This window comes from Chiloscyllium plagiosum, chromosome 26 (assembly GCF_004010195.1).
Source record: "Chiloscyllium plagiosum isolate BGI_BamShark_2017 chromosome 26, ASM401019v2, whole genome shotgun sequence".
In the NCBI taxonomy this organism is placed as follows: domain Eukaryota; kingdom Metazoa; phylum Chordata; class Chondrichthyes; order Orectolobiformes; family Hemiscylliidae; genus Chiloscyllium; species Chiloscyllium plagiosum.
Window position 1 is genome coordinate 45,028,186 of NC_057735.1, and position 23,135 is coordinate 45,051,320.

General features: G+C 47.4%; 1 protein-coding gene across 2 annotated transcripts in view; it reads left to right on the top strand.

Moving 5' to 3' along the window:
- Positions 1-20,026, top strand: part of LOC122563308 (DENN domain-containing protein 2C-like) — a 120,497-nt gene extending 100,471 nt beyond the window's left edge. For both annotated transcript variants that reach the window (XM_043717023.1, XM_043717024.1), the window contains exons 14-20: positions 1,559-1,707; positions 3,644-3,821; positions 7,538-7,579; positions 10,779-10,890; positions 13,540-13,779; positions 14,610-14,696; positions 16,218-20,026. In XM_043717023.1, the coding sequence (XP_043572958.1) occupies positions 1,559-1,707; positions 3,644-3,821; positions 7,538-7,579; positions 10,779-10,890; positions 13,540-13,779; positions 14,610-14,696; positions 16,218-16,249 (840 nt within the window). In that variant the 3' untranslated portion in view covers positions 16,250-20,026. The remainder of the gene's footprint in view (positions 1-1,558; positions 1,708-3,643; positions 3,822-7,537; positions 7,580-10,778; positions 10,891-13,539; positions 13,780-14,609; positions 14,697-16,217) is intronic.
- Positions 20,027-23,135: the final 3,109 nt, after the last annotated feature.

Here is a 23,135-nt window from a genome sequence, read left to right on the forward strand (position 1 = left end):
TCGTCATTCTCCCCTTCTCCCTTTTCCCCAGTCATTCCCCCCTTTCCCCCATCATACCACCTTCCCCCAGTCCTTCCCCCAGTCCTTCCAGCTGCAACAAGGTGAGTTACAGTTTGGGACATGATTCGGCCATTTGATCCCTTGAGCCTGCTCCACCATTCAAACCAAGATCACAGGGAGAAGACGGCCTAGTGCTGTTATCGCTGGGCTATTAATCCAGAGACCCAGTTTTGGCGATACGGGTTTGAATCCAACAGCAGATGGTGGAATTTGAATTCCATAGAAAAAAGAATCTGGAGCCTAAGGACAAACATAAATCCATTGTTGATTGTCGGAAAACCCATCTCTTCATTAATGACCTGAAGAGAAGGAAATCATCCTCACCTGGTCTGGCCTATATGTGACTCCAGACCCACAGCAACGTGGTTACTTCTAACTGCTTTCTGGGCAATTAGGGATGGACAATAAATGCTGGCCTAGACAGCCACGTCCTGTGAATGAATAAACAAAGTCTGATTCTAGCTTGAACTCAAACTTCCTGGCTCTCCCAGGTGCCCTTTGAGCCCAGAATCTCTCTTACTCCTGCCTTAAAAATGTTCATTCGTGCAGTATCCAGCACTCTGCAGGAGCCATGATCCTATTGAACAGCAGAGCAGGCTCAAGGGGCTGAATGGCCTATTCCTGTTCCTATTTCTTATGGTCCAAGAGAATTCCACAGGGTCATAACCTTCCAAGAGACAAAAATAGCTCTTCACCTCTATCTTAAATGGGTGACCTTTTCTTTAAGAACTGTCTAGTCAAGTTATAAAGTCATAGTCATACAGCATGGAAACAGACCATTCAGTTCAACCAGTCTATACCAACCATAATCCCAAACTAAACTCACCCCATCTGCCTGTGCTTGGCCCATGTCCCTCCAAATGTTTCTTATTCATGTACTTAGCTAAATGTCTTTTATATTGTAATTGTACCCACATCCTCTGCAAGTTCATTCCACACAAACCACTCTCTTTGTTTTATATTTTAAAAATTGCCACTCATGTCTTTTTAAAATTTTTTTCTTCTCTCACCTTAAAAATATAACCTTTAGTTTTAATTCCCTCACCCTAGAGAAAAGATACCTGCCATTCACCTTATCTATACTCATTATTTCATAAGCCTCTGTAAGGTCACCTCTCAACCTCCAACCCTCCAGTGACAAAAGTCCCAGCCTATCCAGTCTCTCTCTGTAACTCAAACCCTCCATTTCCGGCAGCATCCTGGTAAATCTTAGTCTTTCCCACAAGAAGAAACATCCTTTGAACATTCACCTTTGACAGATCCCTTTAAAATCTTGTGTCTTAATAAGATCACCTCCTCAAAACTCAATTGATTGCGGGCCCAACCTTTTCCTCATACAATAATCATCTCCAAACTCTTCCAACTGCAGCACGATGTTGTAATGGAGGAACCCAGGGTATTCATACAAAGGTCTTTGTACTGAGTCTGTCACTGCAGTCTGCTACCAATGAAGCTCTAATAAAGTGGCCCGCATTGACACCAGGCTCCTCTTCCTCAGGTGATCGAACTATGTAGACCCATGGATTCAAGACTGGAGCACGTTGACTTTGAATGTCTCTTTGGTTGTTTGAACGTCCGGCATGTAATCCACGTGTTTGCTTCATTGCTTTTGGAGCGGAGAGTGATTTTCATTGCAGACAAGCTCAGGTATGGAGAAGAAATCAGCTTGGTGTAATATCTGGGTGATGTTAATCCTGTCAGGGCTTGTTTGTGTACGATGGTCACTTTGGATTAGTGGTGCTGGAAGAGCACAGCAGTTCAGGCAGCTTTTGCCCGAAACGTCGATTTTACTGTTCCTCAGATGCTGCCTGACCTGCTGTGCTCTTCCAGCACCACTAATCCAGAATCTGGTTTCCAGCATCTGCAGTCATTGTTTTTATCTACGATGGTCACTCGAACATCCAATGACCCAGGAGAAACCTGCCCACCTAGAGCATGGTGAGAATGTGGAGCTCTCTATCACCTGGCAAATAATATAAATATATCGAAGAAGATGGCAAATACATGATGGTGAATTGAATAAAGATACAAATGGAAGATATAAAAGCTTAAACACACATACCAACAGATTCAAGAACAGCTTCTTCCCTTCTGTTGTTCGACCTCTGGATGGACCTTTCAAATTGTAAATTTAATGTTGATCTCACTCTTGGTGCACCTTCTCTGCAGCTGTTACATTGTATTCCTCGCTCTGCTCTCTTACCCTAATGCACTTTGTGTGGTATGACCTGCCTGTACTGAACGGAAAATAAAACTTTTCACTGTACCTAGTTACATGGGACAATAATAAATCAAATTAAGAATATAGTGATTGAATTGGGTTATGTAGCTGGGGTGGAAATCCTGTATAAAAGTCAGTATGGTGCAGTTGGGCCAAACGGCCTTTCCCTTTATTGTAAATTTAATTTCTTTTTCCCCCTTTTATTCTTTCATGGGGTCATCTACAGGGCGAGCATTTGTAGCCATTTCTAATTGCCCTGAGTGGCTTACTCAGCCTTGTCAGAGGGCAGTTAAGAGTCGAGCACACAGAGATATATGTCATCCATGGTAGCTAAAGAGGGCAGATTGCCCTCTCCCTAGAGGAAACTAGATCAGTTTTTACCAATTGACAGTGGTTTATAGTCAGCGTTACTCAGACTGGTTTTACACTCTCAAAAGTAAACTGAATTTACTTCTGTAGCTTGTAGGATGGGATTTGAATCCAAGTCCCCAGGGTATTAGCCTTGACCTCTGAATTATTACTTCAGTGGCACCACCAGCTCCCCTTAATCCTAAAGTTTGGGTCTGTGCAAACTGTATATAGTAATGTGTTGGTCCCATAATCTGACTCATTACCACATCCGACTGTGGAATAGTTACTTTGTTCTGAAGCCTTGCTGCCAGTCCTCTCTTTGTCAAATTTAAATCTTGTTTGCTATGTTTATTTATTTTCTATCACTCATGGGAAAGGTATAAAATGAACCTAAGGGGCAACTTTTTCACGCAGAGGGTGTTGTGTGTGTGGAATGAGCTGCCAGAGGAAGTAGTGGAGGCTGATACAATTATAACATTTAAAAAGCATCTGGATGGGTATATGAATAGGAAGGGTTTAAAGGGATATGGGCTAAATGCTGGCAAATGGGACTAGATTTATATAGGATAGCTAGCTGGCTGGCATGAACATATTGGACTGAAGGGTCTGTTTCTGTGCTGGACATTTCGATGACTCTATGTATCTGTGATTCTCATAACAAGTATCATGCACCACCCCATTAGCTAACCTCACCAACCAATTTTACATCTGAGTTTTAAACAAAGAAACTTTAAATTTAACCACAAAATTGCTAATTTGCTGGGTTAACCTTGAAATTTGCATCAAAATAATCACACACTCTCCAGAAGCTGTTGAATTAATTCCCTACTGTAGACAGTGTGTCACAGCACATCCCCATGAATGTATTGATAATATTTTAAAGGTCCAGTCTTTAGCATGTGCCTCCCGGTTTCATTTCTCTGCTCTGTCACTGAATCCTGGTCACATTTATTGTTGCTGTCCCCCTGTTCAGTGATGGGTGGATTAATCACTTTCTCTCTTGTTTTCCAGCACTCTCTCTAAATGTGGTCATGCAGCCATTGCCATGTTGTACCCATTCACCTGGCAGCACACCTACATTCCCGTGCTTCCGGCTGTCATGATCGATATCGCTTGTTCTCCCACTCCTTTCCTTATCGGAATTCTTTCAAGTTCGGTGCCTCAGTTGAATGATCTGCCTATAGAGGAGGTGAGACAATTGCGTACCTTCGCCAAGTGCTTGTTAAGACCTGGAAATGTAAAGTGCCAATGTCCAGAGGAGAACATTGGTGTCACATTTTACTTAATGTCAGTAATTAAATGTCAATGTTATTGTCCAGAAAGGTGTCCAGACAGGGTCTCAAGAAAGTGAGTGTCTCTTCAGGGTGACCAGTCTGTGAGGGCCGTGTGTATGAGAGAGTGGTCAGTCTGAGGGCCGTGTGTATGAGAGAGTGGTCAGTCTGTGAGGGCTGTGTGTATGAGAGAGTGGTCAGTCTGTGAGGGCTGTGTGTATGAGAAAGTGGTCAGTCTGTGAGGGCCGTGTGTATGTGAGAGGGGTCAGTGTGAGAGCTGTGTGTATATGAGAGGGGCCAGTCTGTGAGGGCCGTGTGTATGTGAGAGGGGCCAGTCTGTGAGGGCTGTGTGTATATGAGAGGGGCCAGTCTGTGAGGGCCGTGTGTATGTGAGAGGGGCCAGTCTGTGAGGGCTGTGTGTATATGAGAGTAGTCAGTCTGTGAGGACAGTGTGTATGTGAGAGGGGCCAGTCTGTGAGGGCTGTGTGTATGTGAGAGGGGCCAGTCTGTGAGGGCCGTGTGTATGTGAGAGGGGCCAGTCTGTGAGGGCCGTGTGTATGTGAGAGGGGCCAGTCTGTGAGGGCCGTGTGTATGTGAGAGGGGCCAGTCTGTGAGGGCCGTGTGTATGTGAGAGGGGCCAGTCTGTGAGGGCCGTGTGTATGTGAGAGGGGCCAGTCTGTGAGGGCCGTGTGTATGTGAGAGGGGCCAGTCTGTGAGGGCCGTGTGTATGTGAGAGGGGCCAGTCTGTGAGGGCCGTGTGTATGTGAGAGGGGCCAGTCTGTGAGGGCCGTGTGTATGTGAGAGGGGCCAGTCTGTGAGGGCCGTGTGTATGTGAGAGGGGCCAGTCTGTGAGGGCCGTGTGTATGTGAGAGGGGCCAGTCTGTGAGGGCCGTGTGTATGTGAGAGGGGCCAGTCTGTGAGGGCCGTGTGTATGTGAGAGGGGCCAGTCTGTGAGGGCCGTGTGTATGTGAGAGGGGCCAGTCTGTGAGGGCCGTGTGTATGTGAGAGGGGCCAGTCTGTGAGGGCCGTGTGTATGTGAGAGGGGCCAGTCTGTGAGGGCCGTGTGTATGTGAGAGGGGCCAGTCTGTGAGGGCCGTGTGTATGTGAGAGGGGCCAGTCTGTGAGGGCCGTGTGTATGTGAGAGGGGCCAGTCTGTGAGGGCCGTGTGTATGTGAGAGGGGCCAGTCTGTGAGGGCCGTGTGTATGTGAGAGGGGCCAGTCTGTGAGGGCCGTGTGTATGTGAGAGGGGCCAGTCTGTGAGGGCCGTGTGTATGTGAGAGGGGCCAGTCTGTGAGGGCCGTGTGTATGTGAGAGGGGCCAGTCTGTGAGGGCCGTGTGTATGTGAGAGGGGCCAGTCTGTGAGGGCCGTGTGTATGTGAGAGGGGCCAGTCTGTGAGGGCCGTGTGTATGTGAGAGGGGCCAGTCTGTGAGGGCCGTGTGTATGTGAGAGGGGCCAGTCTGTGAGGGCCGTGTGTATGTGAGAGGGGCCAGTCTGTGAGGGCCGTGTGTATGTGAGAGGGGCCAGTCTGTGAGGGCCGTGTGTATGTGAGAGGGGCCAGTCTGTGAGGGCCGTGTGTATGTGAGAGGGGCCAGTCTGTGAGGGCCGTGTGTATGTGAGAGGGGCCAGTCTGTGAGGGCCGTGTGTATGTGAGAGGGGCCAGTCTGTGAGGGCCGTGTGTATGTGAGAGGGGCCAGTCTGTGAGGGCCGTGTGTATGTGAGAGGGGCCAGTCTGTGAGGGCCGTGTGTATGTGAGAGGGGCCAGTCTGTGAGGGCCGTGTGTATGTGAGAGGGGCCAGTCTGTGAGGGCCGTGTGTATGTGAGAGGGGCCAGTCTGTGAGGGCCGTGTGTATGTGAGAGGGGCCAGTCTGTGAGGGCCGTGTGTATGTGAGAGGGGCCAGTCTGTGAGGGCCGTGTGTATGTGAGAGGGGCCAGTCTGTGAGGGCCGTGTGTATGTGAGAGGGGCCAGTCTGTGAGGGCCGTGTGTATGTGAGAGGGGCCAGTCTGTGAGGGCCGTGTGTATGTGAGAGGGGCCAGTCTGTGAGGGCCGTGTGTATGTGAGAGGGGCCAGTCTGTGAGGGCCGTGTGTATGTGAGAGGGGCCAGTCTGTGAGGGCCGTGTGTATGTGAGAGGGGCCAGTCTGTGAGGGCCGTGTGTATGTGAGAGGGGCCAGTCTGTGAGGGCCGTGTGTATGTGAGAGGGGCCAGTCTGTGAGGGCCGTGTGTATGTGAGAGGGGCCAGTCTGTGAGGGCCGTGTGTATGTGAGAGGGGCCAGTCTGTGAGGGCCGTGTGTATGTGAGAGGGGCCAGTCTGTGAGGGCCGTGTGTATGTGAGAGGGGCCAGTCTGTGAGGGCCGTGTGTATGTGAGAGGGGCCAGTCTGTGAGGGCCGTGTGTATGTGAGAGGGGCCAGTCTGTGAGGGCCGTGTGTATGTGAGAGGGGCCAGTCTGTGAGGGCCGTGTGTATGTGAGAGGGGCCAGTCTGTGAGGGCCGTGTGTATGTGAGAGGGGCCAGTCTGTGAGGGCCGTGTGTATGTGAGAGGGGCCAGTCTGTGAGGGCCGTGTGTATGTGAGAGGGGCCAGTCTGTGAGGGCCGTGTGTATGTGAGAGGGGCCAGTCTGTGAGGGCCGTGTGTATGTGAGAGGGGCCAGTCTGTGAGGGCCGTGTGTATGTGAGAGGGGCCAGTCTGTGAGGGCCGTGTGTATGTGAGAGGGGCCAGTCTGTGAGGGCCGTGTGTATGTGAGAGGGGCCAGTCTGTGAGGGCCGTGTGTATGTGAGAGGGGCCAGTCTGTGAGGGCCGTGTGTATGTGAGAGGGGCCAGTCTGTGAGGGCCGTGTGTATGTGAGAGGGGCCAGTCTGTGAGGGCCGTGTGTATGTGAGAGGGGCCAGTCTGTGAGGGCCGTGTGTATGTGAGAGGGGCCAGTCTGTGAGGGCCGTGTGTATGTGAGAGGGGCCAGTCTGTGAGGGCCGTGTGTATGTGAGAGGGGCCAGTCTGTGAGGGCCGTGTGTATGTGAGAGGGGCCAGTCTGTGAGGGCCGTGTGTATGTGAGAGGGGCCAGTCTGTGAGGGCCGTGTGGAGCAGGGCACTGCCGGGGGGTCAATGCTGAGGGAGCAGCGCACTGTCGGGGGGTCAGTGCTGAGGGAGCAGCGCACTGTCGGGGGGTCAGTGCTGAGGGAGCAGCGCACTGTCGGGTGGGGTCAGTGCTGAGGCAGTGCTGTATTGTCATAGGTGTGCTCTTTTGAAAACAATGTTAAACCAAGGCCATCACAGAACCTTAGTTGCCTCTAGAAGATTCCATGTGATCCAGTGATAAAACCAGAGATTATTCCTGAGGTCCTGGGAAGCAGTCAATCAGCAATTACACAGAATAGTGACTGGGTCTCTGACACAATGTTGTATATGGAAACTTGCTGTGCACAGTTGTCTGCCCCTTTCCTATATTTCAACATGACTGTACTTAGAATCACAGAATCCCTACAATGTGGAAGCAGGCCATTTGGCCCATCAAGTCCATGTCAATCCTCCGAAGGGCATCCCACCCAGACCAAGACCCCGCTCAATCCCTCTATAGTGTATAAAGTGGATGGCCTGGGAAGATTCTAACTCACTGGCTTTCTGTTGTTTGTGTGTATTCCAGGTATTGGTGGTTGATCTGTGCGCTGACAGATTCCTGCGACAAGTGAGTACTGTGCTCTTCTGTGTATGAAAGCTCGATTCTTTCTACAAGTACCCCCAGTGATATTCAGGTTGGGGGTCGCGTTCCCAGGGATATTCAGGCTGGGGTCACATTCCCAGTGATATTCAGGCTGGGGGTCACATTCCCAGGGATATTCAGGCCGGGGGTCATTCCCAGGGATGATCAGGCCGGGGGTCATTCCCAGTGAAGATCAGGCTGGGGGTCATTCCCAGTGATATTCAGGCCGGGGGTCATTCCCAGTGATATTCAGGCCGGGGGTCATTCCCAGGGATGATCAGGCCGGGGGTCATTCCCAGTGATATTCAGGCTGGGGGTCATTCCCAGGGATATTCAGGCTGGGGTTATTCCCAGTGATATTCAGGCTGGGGGTCATTCCCAGTGATGATCAGGCTGGGGGTCATTCCCAGTGATGATCAGGCCGGGGGTCATTCCCAGTGAAGATCAGGCCGGGGGTCATTCCCAGTGATGATCAGGCTGGGGTCATTCCCAGTGATGTTCAGGCTGGGAGTCATTCCCAGTGATGATCAGGCCAGGGTCATTCCCAGGGATATTCAGGCTGGGGGTCATTCCCAGTGATGATCAGGCTGGGGGTCATTCCCAGTGATGATCAGGCCGGGGGTCATTCCCAGTGAAGATCAGGCCGGGGGTCATTCCCAGGGATATTCAGGCTGGGGATCATTCCCAGGGATATTCAGGCTGGGGGTCATTCCCAGTGAAGATCAGGCCGGGGGTCATTCCCAGGGATATTCAGGTTGGGGGTCGCGTTTCCATTGATATTCAGGCTGGGGGTTATTCCCAGTGATGATCAGGCCGGGGTCATTCCCAGTGATATTCAGGCTGGGATCATTCCCAGGGATATTCAGGCTGGGGGTCATTCCCAGGGATATTCAGGCTGGGGGTCATTCCCAGTGATGATCAGGCCGGGGGTCATTCCCAGTGATGATCAGGCTGGGGGTCATTCCCAGGGATATTCAGGCTGGGGGTCATTCCCAGGGCTGTTGATGTTTATGTAGTTTTACTGTCCCTAGGTCAGATACGTGGGACCCACTCCCTCCCAGCATTGTGACTGTACCTATACAATAAAGACTGCAACAGTTCCAGGAGGCAGCTTGCTATCGCCTCCCCGAGAGCTGCTAAGGGTGGAAATTCAATATTGGCGATACTCACATCCTCAAAATGAAAACATATTTGTAAACGAGCCCTTCACATTCATTTTGCTAGCCCCCCATGTTTTTCTCTTTCCTCTTTAATACGACAGTGTGGTCAGCATTGTACCCGGTGAGGAGCAGTTCCATGACATCAAGGCCAGGTTGTTCCAGGGTCCTAAAGCCCCCACACCACAGATTGACCAATCCTTTTCTTGAACTCACTCAGCCTCTTGTGGTTCCTCCACATGCCACAGTGTCATGAGACTTGCACCATTCGACTGCATCCCTCCTGTCTGGCTACAAACGTTGCCAACTGTGAACCTGGCACCTGACCCAAATGATAAAATCCCAGGTTTCCATGGGAATTCTGGACAGCCCTCAACCACTTGTGGAAAACCCAGGAAGTGTGTCGGGTCCATAATCAGAACACGCCCAATTGTAACTGTGGCCATCCTAAACAGACCACTCCCCACCAATGAGCTGTCTGTCCTAGTGGATCCGTACCTGGTGGTATGCGCTCTGCATCATCTGGCATTGAAGAGGTACCAAAATTGCTGAAAAAACTCAGCAGGCCTGGCAGCACCTGTGGAGAGAGAACAACTGTGTTTATGTTGACAGAAATTTAACACAAAGGTGTTCAAAATTGTAGGCATGGGACTATGGGGTTCATTTGGGCATTTGTGGAATGGGCTACCCAAGGAGGCAGACGGGAGTGGGGCAAGTGAGAGGGAATGGGTGGTTGAGAATCTGTTTTTTTTCTGGACTTTCAGATAACCCTTGGTGCATTCCTCTGAAAGTTGAGAGTGTGGTGCTGGAAAAGCATAGCAGGTCAGGCAGCATCTTGATGAAGGGCTTTTGCCCAAAACGTCAATTTTTCTGCTCCTCGGAGGCTGCCTGACCTGCTGTGCTTTTCCAGCACCTCACTCTTTACTCTAATCCCCAGCATCTGCAGTCCTCACTTTCGCCTAGCATTCCTCTGAGAGTCAGTGCCCTCATGTTCACTATTTTGTGACGTTTCCCAATTATTTCAAGGGGAACTGTTGACCTTGAGGGGGTCAGTGATCACCCTGTCTCTTTCTGACCATGATGTGAATATCATTTGGTATGTTTGCCTTTGTTGGTCAGAGTATTCAGTGTTGGAGTTGGGAGGTCATGTTGCAGGTGTATAGGACTTTTGTTAGGCCACTTTTGCAATACTGTGTGCAATTTTAATCTCCCTGCTATAGGAGGGATGTTGTTAAACTTCAACGGGTTCAGAAAAGATTTACAAGGATGTTGCCAGGGTTGAAAAGTTTGAGCTTTAGGGAGAGTCTTCCCTGGAACATTGGAGGCTGAGGGGTGACCTTATAGAGGTTTATAAAATCATGAGGGGCATGAATAGGGTAAATAGACAAGGTATTTTCCCTGGGATGGGGGAGTCTAAAACTAGAGGGTATGGGTTTAAAGCGAGAGGGGAATGTTTTAAAACAGAACCTAAGGGGCAACTTTTTCATACAGAGGGTGGTGTGTGTACGGAATGAGCTGCCAGAGGAAGTGGTGGAGGCTGGTACAATTACAGCATTTAAAAGGCATCTGGATGGGTATATGAATAGGAAGGGTTTAGAGGGTCAAGAGCTGGCAAATGGGATTAGATTTATCTGGGATGTCTGGTCAGCATGGATAGGTTGGTCCGAAGGGTCTGTTTCCGTTCTGTACATCTCTATGACTCTGTGTGCCCATGTAACAATGTAATTCACAGTAGTTTATAGTATTATTTCATGTATGTTAACCAAAACATGTCAGTGACAGAAGTGCCCATTTGGTATGGATATCGTGGTCAGTTTGTCCATTGGTCATAACACACTTGAAATAGTTTAATGTCAGTCCATATAAAGACCACAAACACACTTTGGAACTGTGGAGCATATAGCCCCCTCTGGTGACACATTCCAATCACTGCGACCTACTGCCTTTAAATCTGCTTCTAGTCTCCTCACAGCATGGTTTCTGTAATTGTTCCTGATTTGTATTCCACCCCCCACCTCCCCCTCCAGATGAATGACGAAGATTCCATTCTTCCACACAAGCTACAAGCTGCACTGGAGCAGATCCTCGAGCAGCGATCAGAAATGCTGACTGTGCGAGAGGATGTGGACGATGCAGATGGTGAGTAAGAGGGAACTGTCACCTGCCTTCAGCAGTGTTTCATATCGGGCAGTAAGAGTGACAGGGAAAAGCAGGAATCCATGGCACCCCAGTGTGGATCAGGGCATCGGGTAGAGGAAGGGAATAGAGAGCCCCTTAGCTCCCACCTCCCCCATCTGCGTGGCTTTGGGTTTCAGAATGTCCAGGACTGCTGTGTGTAATGAAAAGACTCAATCGTACATTCGAGGTCCGGGTACAGTCGTGTCAGATACAATAAGACAGTGAAAGGCCTGGAAACTGACTTTGAGAAGAATGATTCTGTCATTTCCCATTGATCAATTCAACCCTCACACCACATCACTCAGTTTTGAGTCTTACTCTGTCAAGAACAGTAATACTGTTCAGATTAATGAAGTTCACAGCCTCCTAGATGATACTGACTGCACAGTCACAATATTAGAGTTCTACTTATGTAGAGTTATTTCAAAAACTAAATTCCAGAATCAGAGTAGTTTGACTTTATAGAGATGAGTCTTCAGTACATTATTATTGGATAGACAGAGAGGATCCCTGCATTCTACACATAATGGACCAGCACTTCGCAGAGAAGGGGGTTGTGAGCTGAATTGCGAGCTCTGACCAAGTTTTACAGCTGTATTTTGCTCTATTGGAGTGGCCACACTCTCTTCCCTATCTCTATCTCCCTCTGTCTCTCTATCTCTCTGTTTCTCTCTCACTCTCTCACACACACACATGTGTGCGCACACAGATTTCATTGTGCAGTCATAACAGTCTTTACAGGGAAATAAAGTTTGAGAAGCCTCACCAGTCCCAGTATAGTAATATTTCTATCTCCCATAACTGCACAGTGCTTGCATGTGGTGTACAAGGTCAGAGGTCACACGACATGTTTATTTGGAAGTACTAGCTTTCACAGCACTGCTTCTTCAACTTCACCTGACAATACGGCAATGCTTCAAAAGCTTGTGATTTCAAATAAACCTGTTGGACTATAGCCTGGTGTGCGATTTCTGACCTTGTCCACCCCAGTCCAACACTGCCATCTCCACATCAGACATAAGATGTGAGCAACATGCTGTGAAAATAATGCACAGCCTGTTTACTCAATATGTCAAGGAGCCACAGGTACCTGAAGATTAGGAAAAGGCATGAAGCTAATTTCCAGAGGGAATATAGTAATTAGGGAGGAGACCCCTGTCTTAGCAGCATTTACCCGATTGCTGCAGGTAAGACCAAAAATGAGTGGGACCTGCAGGAAGAACAAGTTGGCTCTGGACCAGGATGAAGCATAGTCGATCAAGTGACTTATTTCAGAAAACCTTAAGTAATGTGACATCATTGTAGAATTCTTGAACAGAACATGGACAGTGTTTGAGAACAAGGGAAGCACCATATGTTGAGGCTGAATAATGTTCATAGTTTGACTTGCTGTAGTATGAAGAACGTGTTTCTCATCGATGTCTTTGAGTACAGACGAAGTGGATGGGGAACTGCAGGAGTGGTTTCCATGAACAGCCGGGGTGGGAATGCACACTATTGCCTGCTTTATGGACCTGGTATTGAAGGCAGTATTTAAACGTATGGTAGCCTTTCCATATGTTGATGACCTTAAATCTTCCAAAAACCATTAAAGGAGATTCTCAGAGCCTACGGTAGGAGTAACGATTCCAAAGGTTTGCATCTTTATACAAAGGACAGAAAGGTAATGTCATTAGGTAGTTTCAGGAAGAGGCACCTTACAGTCAATGGGATGCAACTGAATGGGGGAAGTCAGAGTGGGTATTCTGGAGAAACATAGGAAATAAGAGCAGGAATAGACCATACAATATGGTGGGCTAATCATCCAACTCAGCACCCTATCCCCACTTACTTCCCATACCTTTTGATCCGTTTAGTCCTAAAAACTGTATCTAAATCCTTCTTGACATTTTATTGCTTTCTGTAGCAGAGGTTCATCACTTTTCTAGGTCAAGATGTTTCTCCTCATCTCAGTCCTAACTGGCCTATCCCATATCCAGAGACTGTGATCCCTTGCTCTGGACTCCCTAGTCATCAGGAATATCCCTCCCGACTAGCCCTGTAAGAATTTTATCGGTTTCTATGAGATCCCCCCCCCTCGTTCTTCTCAACGCCGGTGAATCGCGTCCTAACTGATCTAGTCTTTCTTCATATGTCTGTCCTGCCATCCCAGGAATTGATCTGGTAAACCTTTGTTACACTCCCTCCAAAGTCTGAACATCCTTCCTCAGATAAAGAGACCAAAACCGCACACAGTACTCCAGGTGTGGTCTCACCAAGGCCCCTGTACAATTGCAGCAAGACATCCCTGCTCCTGTACTCGAATCCTCTCGCTGTGAAGACAATACACCACTTACCTTCTCCACCGCCTGCTGTACTTGCAATGTTTACTTTCGGTGGCTGGTGCACAAGGACACCCAGGTCTCATTGCACCTCTCCAAGCAATTGCCACACCCGCCCCCCCATCTGCATTCTGCCATCAGTCTGATACCACTGAGAGAAGCAAATACCCACAGCCAGTGAAATGTTGTGGAAATTCCTCTGTGACCTTCTTGAGCAATTGAAACAGGGCTAGAGAAGCTGTTTTTAAAAACCCCTCAGCTTTTGCTCTTCCTGCCTCTCTTTCCACAGGCCTGTGCTCCCTCAGCACCCTGGTTTCAGAAGCTTGCGTTCGGTTCTTTGTGGAGATCGCTGGGCACTACTCCCTGCACATGGTGGTCAACGACAAGGGTGAGCGGTCCTTTCAGAGAGAGGCCTTTCGCAAGTCCCACACCTCCAAGAATGTGCGGCAGTTCCTGGAGCTTTTCATGGAGACCCAGATGTTCGCTGGCTTCGTGCAGGACAGGGAGCTAAGGAAAAGTGGGGTCAAAGGTCAGTACTGCGATCGCCAGTCGCCCAAGCAGCCCAGTGGTTGGCAGCTGTCGGTCATCTACCCATTTACACTGCACCGTGATGCTGACATGGTAGGAGCTAACGGGGCTGTAGACTGTCATTGGATGGACTGTCAGACAATCCATCCTAATCTTCCCAGTTGGCTGTTTGATGAATGGAAGGGTTAAATCCAGGGATGGCTAATCTCCATGGCTGTGCCCATTGGTTACTCCCATGGCCTGTGCTTCCACGTTTGTGATGTCCTGCTCCAATTCTGGCTCCTCGGCAGCTGAGCAAGTACTCAGTGATCGGACTCTGCAGGATGAGGGAACTTGCCCCCATCCAGATTTACATGAAAGAAATATCCATTCTGTCTCGGAGTCAGTGAATAGTCGTGGGAGGGCAAGGAGAGAACTCTAGATGCAGGAAGACGGGTGACAGCAGCTATGGGCTACCTCAGGAAGCTGGGAAAGGAAGGAGCACATATACTGATCCTGCCTGACAGGAACAGTGTACTCACGACCTTGTGAGAGAGGTTGTGGGGCAGGTGCTCAGAATGCTCCCAATGGCGGTGTAAACCAGGTGGTCTACTAGAATGGGTATAGTTCCAGCAAGCTGGTCATTTTCATGTTGCTGTGATTGTCAGGATGGAGGCCGAGGGTTTGAGGGACTGATGGATGGCTTACATTCACAGTGTGCTGGCCTCTCCTCATCCAGGTCTCAGCCTCCCCCCATGCAGGATTTGTGTGTCTCTATTTCTGTCAATGTGTGTGTCTGTGCTGATGCCAATATATTTAGCCGCGCTGATTCCTGTGCGTTTTCGATTGCAGGTCTCTTTGAGGTGCGGGCTGCGGAATATCTGGAGACTATCCCTGAAACGGGACCAAGTGGTGTCAACCGGTTTCTGAAAGGCCTGGGTGAGTATTTGACAGAGAGCCTATAAGGGTCATCAGCCTGTAGCCCGACTGAGGGCAGGATCCTTCCTTACAGTATCCACTCTGAGGGTGCCTTCCTCTCCTGCATTAACAACTCCACTGTCATTCCCATAGCCCTCTCTCTAACCCCCATGTTCCCTTTTATTCACTATACCTGCTGTTAGTAGCTCAGTACAGAGGAGGATGTGATTATTGGGTGCAAACTGCCAATGCAACATTTTCCCAATCAGGCTTTCACAGAGTGAGACTTGTAGTTGGGGTACATACATGTGTCATGATCAGAGGGCTACTGTAATTTTAAAAGACAAGATGAAATGTTCATTAAAATGCTGTTGCTCAATGGTAAGGGAATCCTCCAGGTTGAAGTTCAGACTTATCATTGATAAGTGTGTGTTAATAACCAACTGGGGTCCCTCCACAAGATGGTCAGTCCACTGAGTCTGCTCTTCCAATCAATCAGATCGCGGTTGATCTGATAATCCTCAATTCCACCTTCCTGACTCTTATCCATATTTTTTGATTTTCTGGGTGCAAACTCTCCTATCTTAATCTTGAATATGCTTAAGGACCCAGTCCCTCCATAGCCCTCTGTGGCAAAGAATTCCACAGATTCACAACCCTCAGAGGGAAGAAATTCCTCATCAGTGTCTCGAACGAGTGACTTGTTATGCTGAGATTATGTCCACTGGCCTTGGACTATCCCACAAATAGAACCAATCTTACCATCTCAACTCAATCAAGTATACTGAACTAATCCTGAATACAAGCCACTGGAACCAGCAATGGCACTGTATCAAATGATACAGCCTTCTAAACAGGCACCAGCTGACCTATTCAGGCATCCCGCAATAGTATTTCATTTCTTAATGTCCTCTCTTGATGCCCTTCCCAACCACCATGGAAGTCCCACCACCATCCATACCCCCCAACAGCCCACAGGTGCTGCCATGCCACGGTGGGACTGGGCTGGCATTCTAGGCTGTTGCCTCTCCTCCTCCCAAAGCCCTCATTGAATCATAGAGACCAGCGATTACCTCTCCTGAACCACCAACTTCATCTCTAGCCCCTGCACATGGTTTTGACTGACGGTGTGAAAATATTGATGATATAAAACTGATCGATAATTCTGTAGATGCTGCAGCGGATGTTGTTGAATAGTTGTCCTTTTTGCTGCAGTCTGGAAGTTACTCAATGGTCAAAAACGTCAAAGATGATTTATTCAGTTTAAGAGCATTAAAGAGAATTATAAGGTGTATTGGTGTCAATTTCAATAGAATTTGTGTGTGAAGCAGGAATCTGGGCCCTCTCTGTTCAAGTAAGCCTCCTGCATCGAAAACCTTGCAGCATTTTGATCTGATAACGCACTAGATAATCGTTCACATTAAATAAGTGCACAGTTCTGCTCGGTTTTCGCAAGCCAGGTAACTGAAAAAGATTGTGCACAACTTGCAGAGTTCCTGGGCAAGTTGATCTTTCAATAATTCTGGCTTTTCTTGTTCTCAGGGAACAAAATGAAATTTCTTTCCAAGAAGTGAGAAATCCGGTGACACAAACATTCCACTACTCGAGATCTCAAGACTGAGCATCGTCTAACTATGCCCTGTGAGAGACTCCTGGTTACACACCCACTTTAGCTGGTCATTGTGGGCAACTGGAGAAACCATGGGGTAGTGTCGTTTGCATGGAGCTGGAATTTTGCCGCCGCACGCACAAAGTTCCCGTGCTGAGATTGCACGGGACGGCCACAGCATAGAAACCCCCACTGGACGATGTGCTCTGTTCTGACACTGAAGGTTTCCGACACTCTCTATATGAGGGTGTGCCCAGCTGTGGTGAAGCAAATGGAATTGGGAGGTTGATCACGAGAGCAATGTGAATAAAAGAGGCCATTGGAACTAAATAATTCCACCCTCGCAGCATCCAGACCTTTTCCAACAGCTCCCCATGTCGTCGTTGAAGTTTCTGTCGCCCCCTGGTTTTTGCTGCATAATGGACATGTCATACCTTCTAAAATGTGCCTTTCACAGATCGATCCTGTAATTACACGGTGAAATAATTGGTATGATAATGACTGGTGTTGCCTAGTTCATTAGGTCTATCAGACTGGGCCCTATACAAAGAGGACAATGACATGGTCCCCTTGTACATAGAGTGATGGGATGCTACAATGTAGCCTGTGCCCACCAACCCTGGCCTTTCCTTTTCTCTATCGGACAGCGGTTGGATTAAATGGCAGTTCCATGTGAATTTGTGTCCACAGGAATCGATCCGAGTACCTGCCAGCCTAGACTTTGAGCAGGAAAGGGAATCTTCCAATCATTCCTCTGTTACACTCCCCTTTAACAGCTCCAAAAATAGCATCACATTTTAAATGTTATTTTTTAAAATTCATCAAAACATGAAATAGGCATTGTCTGAAAGTCACAGCTTCTCATTGGAAAGCTGCAGGAAGTATTACTCAGTAGCTGACTCAGCGTCTGTAACTGAGGCCTCACTGGGAAATTCCTGTCACCAGAGCCCCATTTATTCTGAACAAATCTTCTTGCCTTTCCTAAAAGTGTCAAATATTAATCCTGTACCTAAAGGGCATAGTTATACATTGGAGTACTGCTTATCAAAAGTGGACCACATAACTCTATAGCTCAACATTTTATCAGCAAAACTATTCCAAGGACAGCTCTGAACTGGCTGTTGTTATTTTTGGCTCTGTCCCTGATTGCCCTCCACTAACCCACACTCACTGGTGACCCTCTTATCAGCCTGGCTCCTGTGCAGCCCTAGGGAACCAATGTCACCTCTGCTTGAATGTTCCAGTCACAACATTCCCTCACTTGTCTTTCTCCCTCACTGGATAGTAACCTCACACTGCCCCCTATAGCTAGGGGGTCAACTGATAAACCCACTTCCATGTGAATGAGATCAGTTAAGGACACAGACTGGGGCTTGATCAGATCGGATAGTCCCTATTACTCAGAAGCACAGGGCAACTACTCAAGCTTGAACTATATGAGAGACATTCGTGACTGGACTGTCACAGTATAGTGGAAGTTGATGGGAATTAGGTTATTGTCAGGGCTGATATGTGGTGGAGTTGGGGGGGGGGGTGGTTTGCAAATCCTGCATTAATGTTTTAATCCAGTCTGCAGTGTTTCATACACTTCTGGTCTTTGAATCCCAGCGTTTGAGTGCTTTACTGAGATTAACACGCAGCTAACTGTGGATGGGTTTGATGTCATTTTTAAAAAACAGTTTTTAATAAGCTAGCATAGTGAAGTTTAATACCTGCACTCCTAAGGAAAGTTGTGTCTGAATTACATTAATGCAGTGCTTACTGTATCCCCCTAACATAGAGACCAGTTTAAACAATGAGTGACACTGCAGATCCAGTCAGATATCAGCTAAAACAATCTACAGGACAAAGCAGTGACAGACCTCATACAGGAAGAAGTATTCTACAGTCACTCCAGCCTACAGTTTTACCAGAAATAAAAACAGAAATGCTGGAATAAAGCTTAGCAGCTTCAGGCAGCATCTGTGAAGGGAAATCGGTATTAATAACTCTGATTTCTGTGCAGAGATGCTGCCAGACTTACTGAGCTTTTTCCCAGTATTTGCAATTCTTTGGGACTTTTATACAGTTTTACCAGAATTATTCCTAGTCAAAAGAGGTCCCAAACTCTCAACACCACTCCTGGCAACAAGTGAACATTAACAGTATTTCACCAAGTCTCTTTAGGTGTCCCAATTTGTTCCAACCTTTAACTGGCTTTTCATATTTTTTTTAAAAAAGCATTTGAATTCTTGCTGTTGTGATTCAGATTGCCCTTGGCTTCTGGACGATTGTGACTGGACTCTTTATTTAAACCATCAATTCTTATTATTGAGAATGGAGCCTTACTCCAGCTGCCCTGTTGGACTTGCTGTACTTTCCTTTTCCTTCATACCAATATTATTGCCCCATCACAACATCCCTGTGATCAGCTGGAGGAGCTGCTGCTTCAGATTGATACGGCAGTACTGGACTGGTCAGCTCATGGGCATCTCTGCTACCAGCTATTCAACCACTGGCTGGCACTGTCAGTCCTGAACTGCCCTTGCCCAACATAAGCCCTTCTTGGAATGGTAAGCAATGCCCCATTTTCAATTTCTTTCTCCTTAGCTCAGGATTCTGCAGAAAGATTGCTGTAACACTTTATTTCAGAGTAACTCAGACATCAGAGTGTTGTCTCACTAACCACCAGGCAGTGGGAGTTAGGTGACATATTCTGCTCTGCTTTCAGAGCACCACAGTGAATATTGACTCTCACTGGAAGAACTGACTGGTAGACTGTGTAAGCTGTGATACAGTGAGATGGAACTTTGTTAGTGAGGCAGCCCAGACGTGAGGCGTTGCTAAACTGTAGCCCCCTTCAAATCCAACAGCCTCTTGGTTTGAATCATGTTCAGTTTAAGGTGGGGCTGGTGAACAGGCCAGTGTTGAGACTCAGTGCTGTGGTGAGGTTAGGATAAATGGTGAGGCTTACCTCCGCTCAAGTCACACATCGATGCCTTTAAAAAAGAACTTCAAACTTCTCATCCACATGCAGCATCAACCTGCTCTCTGTCTGATATACTCACTAACACACAGCCATTTTAGAGCACATGCAGGTACATGTGACTCATTTCCCTAGAGCTCGGTGTAACTTCTTAATTAACTTTGCACAAATCAAGTGCCCCCTTAACTTCATATTGCAGTTCAGTTGTGCACATTTGGGAATAATCTTTGGACCTAATGCCCCTTCCTACATCACAACTGTGCCTGCACTTGCAAAATCCAAGTTCTTTTGTGTAAAACAAAGACTTTGGGTTGTGAAAGATGTTATAGTCCTTCCTTTCCAGCAGCCCAGGGGAAGTCGATTCTCTCTGATTAGGCCATTCATTGCTTTCTCCCTAGCTCTGAGCTGATTTATTCTCTCTCTCTATGTTTTTAAACATGGGGAATGTTAACACGGCCTTGGATTGTGTTGTAAGATGACAGCACTGGAGATATTGATGGACTAGACTGATTCAGAAAGGACAGTAAAACCACTAATGCCACGGTGTGGTGCACTGAGGCTCAGCCCTCCCATTGACATGTTTACAGTATGGATGGGGGGGGCTCCTTACAAAATTGTGTCCCTGTAATGTGATGAGACACTGCCTCTCAGTGTTGCAGGGCAGAGTGTTCTCTCTGTATGTGTGTAGGACAAATAACTGTAACAGACCATTGTCTACAAATGAACTGTAAAGAAATAAACATTTGGACAAACACCATGCATGGCCGGAGTTTTGGATTTGATTCTTGCTTCTCCCTTCTACAGTTATTGGCCTGTTTATGGCTTGCAGACTTAATAGGCTGACAGTTGTTATGCAGTGCCATTGATCCCAGGGTCTGGTCACTCCATGCAGTAGAGAACCCCATTAGCCTGACCTCTGAGTGCTGACACTCCCAGTTCCAGAAGTGGATTCCACATTACTCTCGCTGCTGGAGTATCAGCTCCTCCATTAATGCAGACCCAAGAGTGCTATTATTGTTGGGATGCCTTTGAGCACCTGTCTGCTTCCTCTGTCCTGGCTGCCTCAGCAAATCCTGTAACGTCTTTAGCTAAAGGGGCTGAGGTCAGTGATAATTGGTGAATTATGAGGAATTGACATTGTGACCAGTGAGGTGACAGCCTAGTGGTATTACTGGTAGACTGTTAATTGAGGCCCAAATTCGAATTCTCCACAGCAGATGGTGGACTTGGGAATTCAATACAACCTACCACTAGTGCTAACATCTTCTCCAAGTCAAGCTCTTTTGTAGTCTTGAAAACTTGTACTTCAGTGACTCTCAGACTTTTTGATGAATGATTCCTTTTTAACTGGATCAGTAACCATGCTTCCTACCATCTCAATTATTACTGTACAGTACACACAATAATCACAGTGTCTACACACTTCAGCACAGATTTGTCAGAGGCTTCAGTGTAAGAATTTGCTCACAGACTCAGTAATGAGTGGTTTAATAATGCTTTTAAGAAAACCGGTATTTGCCTACAATTAACCATGTGACAGAATGCCTGCTTCTCAGTCCAGTCTCTCTATCCCTTGTTCTTTTTGTGTGACACAGCCAGTGCACTCTGTGCTGTATGTGTGGCAGCTACATCCTACTGCCACCTACATCTTGCATTATTTTGTGTTCCTAGTGCCCCTGTGAAGCTCAGTTTGACAGCCATTCTCCTACTCTGTCACTTTTTCAATGTTCTCTCTTTCAGCCCATTCAATCTTTCAGTACAAGTTAGCTTCTCACTTCTCATCTCATCCTTGTAAAGCATGCTCACACCTTAATCAGTGCCTCTGTATCCTTTTATCATCTGGAGACTAGAACTGGCCCCAGTTCTCCAAGTGTAAAGTGAACTGAAATATTCAGCAACAATTCAGGAGTTCCCACCTTATTCAATAGTGAGGAACTCAAATATGTTACAGTTCTGAGCTGAACATTTTCCGTGAATCAACATTTTTGAATGCTCTTTTCTCTCAATCTGACTACATGACCTTTTGTATGTTCCTATATTACACAACTGTACTTATTACAGTCATATTGGTTTCACCATTGTCCTTTTGATGGGATCTAAAGCATCTGTTTGGTCTCGTGTTAGAGGAAAACCACTTGGTAAGCAAAGAGAAAGAGACTTAAACAGCATGTATTGTTTATTGCAATCGGGTGCAAATTGCATTGGAGTAGATGTTGTTACAGACTCTGAGGAAATCTGGACAGTAAGTCTATCTCCTTCAAATTGCATAAAATCCATACAGTGTGGAAGTAGGCCATCCAGTCCATCAAATTCACACCAACCCTCTGAAAAGCATCCCAGACACACCCCCACCACTATCTCTGTAACCCTGCATTTCCCATGGCTAATCCACCGAACCTACACACCCCTGAACGCTATGGACAATGTTCCCATTGCCGATCCACCTGACCTGCACATCTTTGGACTGTGGGAGGAAACCGGAGCACCCGGAGGAAATCCATTCAGACACTGGGAGAATGTGCAAATTTCACTAGACACTCACCCAAAGGTGGAATCAAACCCAGATCCCTGGTGCTGTGAGGCAGCAGTGCTAACCACTGAGCCAGCATGCAAACCCATTCAGAGCTGATCTTCCACCCACATCTACACAACAGCATGATATTAAGTGGCTTAATACACTACCCAGTATTAACCTTTTCATAGCCTAATACCTTATGCTATATCTCCCCACAAGCTCTTTATATTAATACGTTCATGTGCATAATTGCATTTACCATCACTGGCTTCATAAATGTCGATCTTGTGGTATTTTCATTAGTCTGCCAGAACACCTCTTTAGAGTTGGAAGATTGAGATGTCTTTGGCCTTAAAACTGCTAACCTCAGTTCTGTTATTGACAGTGAGAGTCTATAAAGTCCATAGGATGTAGGAGCAGAAATAGCCCATTCAGCCCACCAGGTCTACCATGAGATCATGGCTGATTTGATCATCCTCAACTCTACCTTCCTGCCTTTCCTCCACAACCCTCTATACCCTCACAGATTAACAATCTACCTCAGCCTTGAATATAAACAACGAACAAAGAGAACTTACAGCCTAGGAACAGGCCCTTCAGCCCTCCAAGCCTGAGCCAATCCAAATCCACTGTCTAAACCTGTTGCCCAATTCCTAAGCATCTGTATCTCTCTGCTCCCCACCTACTCTTGCATCTGTCCAGACGCACCTTAAATGAATCTACCGTGCCTGCCTCACTACCTCTGCTGGCAACATATTCCAGGCACCTACCACCCTCTGTGTAAAGTACTTGCCACGTGTATCCTCCTTAAACTTTTCATCTTTCACCTTGAAAGCATGGCCTCTCAATACTGAATCCTTCACCCTGGGGAAAGCTTATCTCTATCCACCCTGTCCATACTCTTCATGATTTTGTAGACCTCAATCAGGTCCCCTCTCAATCTCCTTTTTTCTAATGAAAACAATCCTAACCTACTCAACCTCTCTTCATAGCTAGTGCCTTCCATCTCAGGCAACACCCTCGTAAACCTTCTCTGCACCCTCTCCAAAGCGCCCGCATCCTATTGGTAATGGGGCAACCAGAACTGTACACAGTATTCTAAATGCAGCTGAACCAGGTCTTGTACAATTTTAACATGGCCGGCCAGCTCTTATACTCAATACCTCGTCCGATGAAGGCAAGCATACCATATGCCATCTTGACCACTCTATCCACCTGTGCAGCAACTTTCAGGGTACAATGGACCTGAACTCCCAGATCTCTCTCTGCTCATCAACTTTTCCCAAGGCTCTTCCATTTACTGTACAATTCGCTCAAGAATTAGACTTCCCAAAATGCATCACCTCACATTTGTCTGGATTGAACTCCATC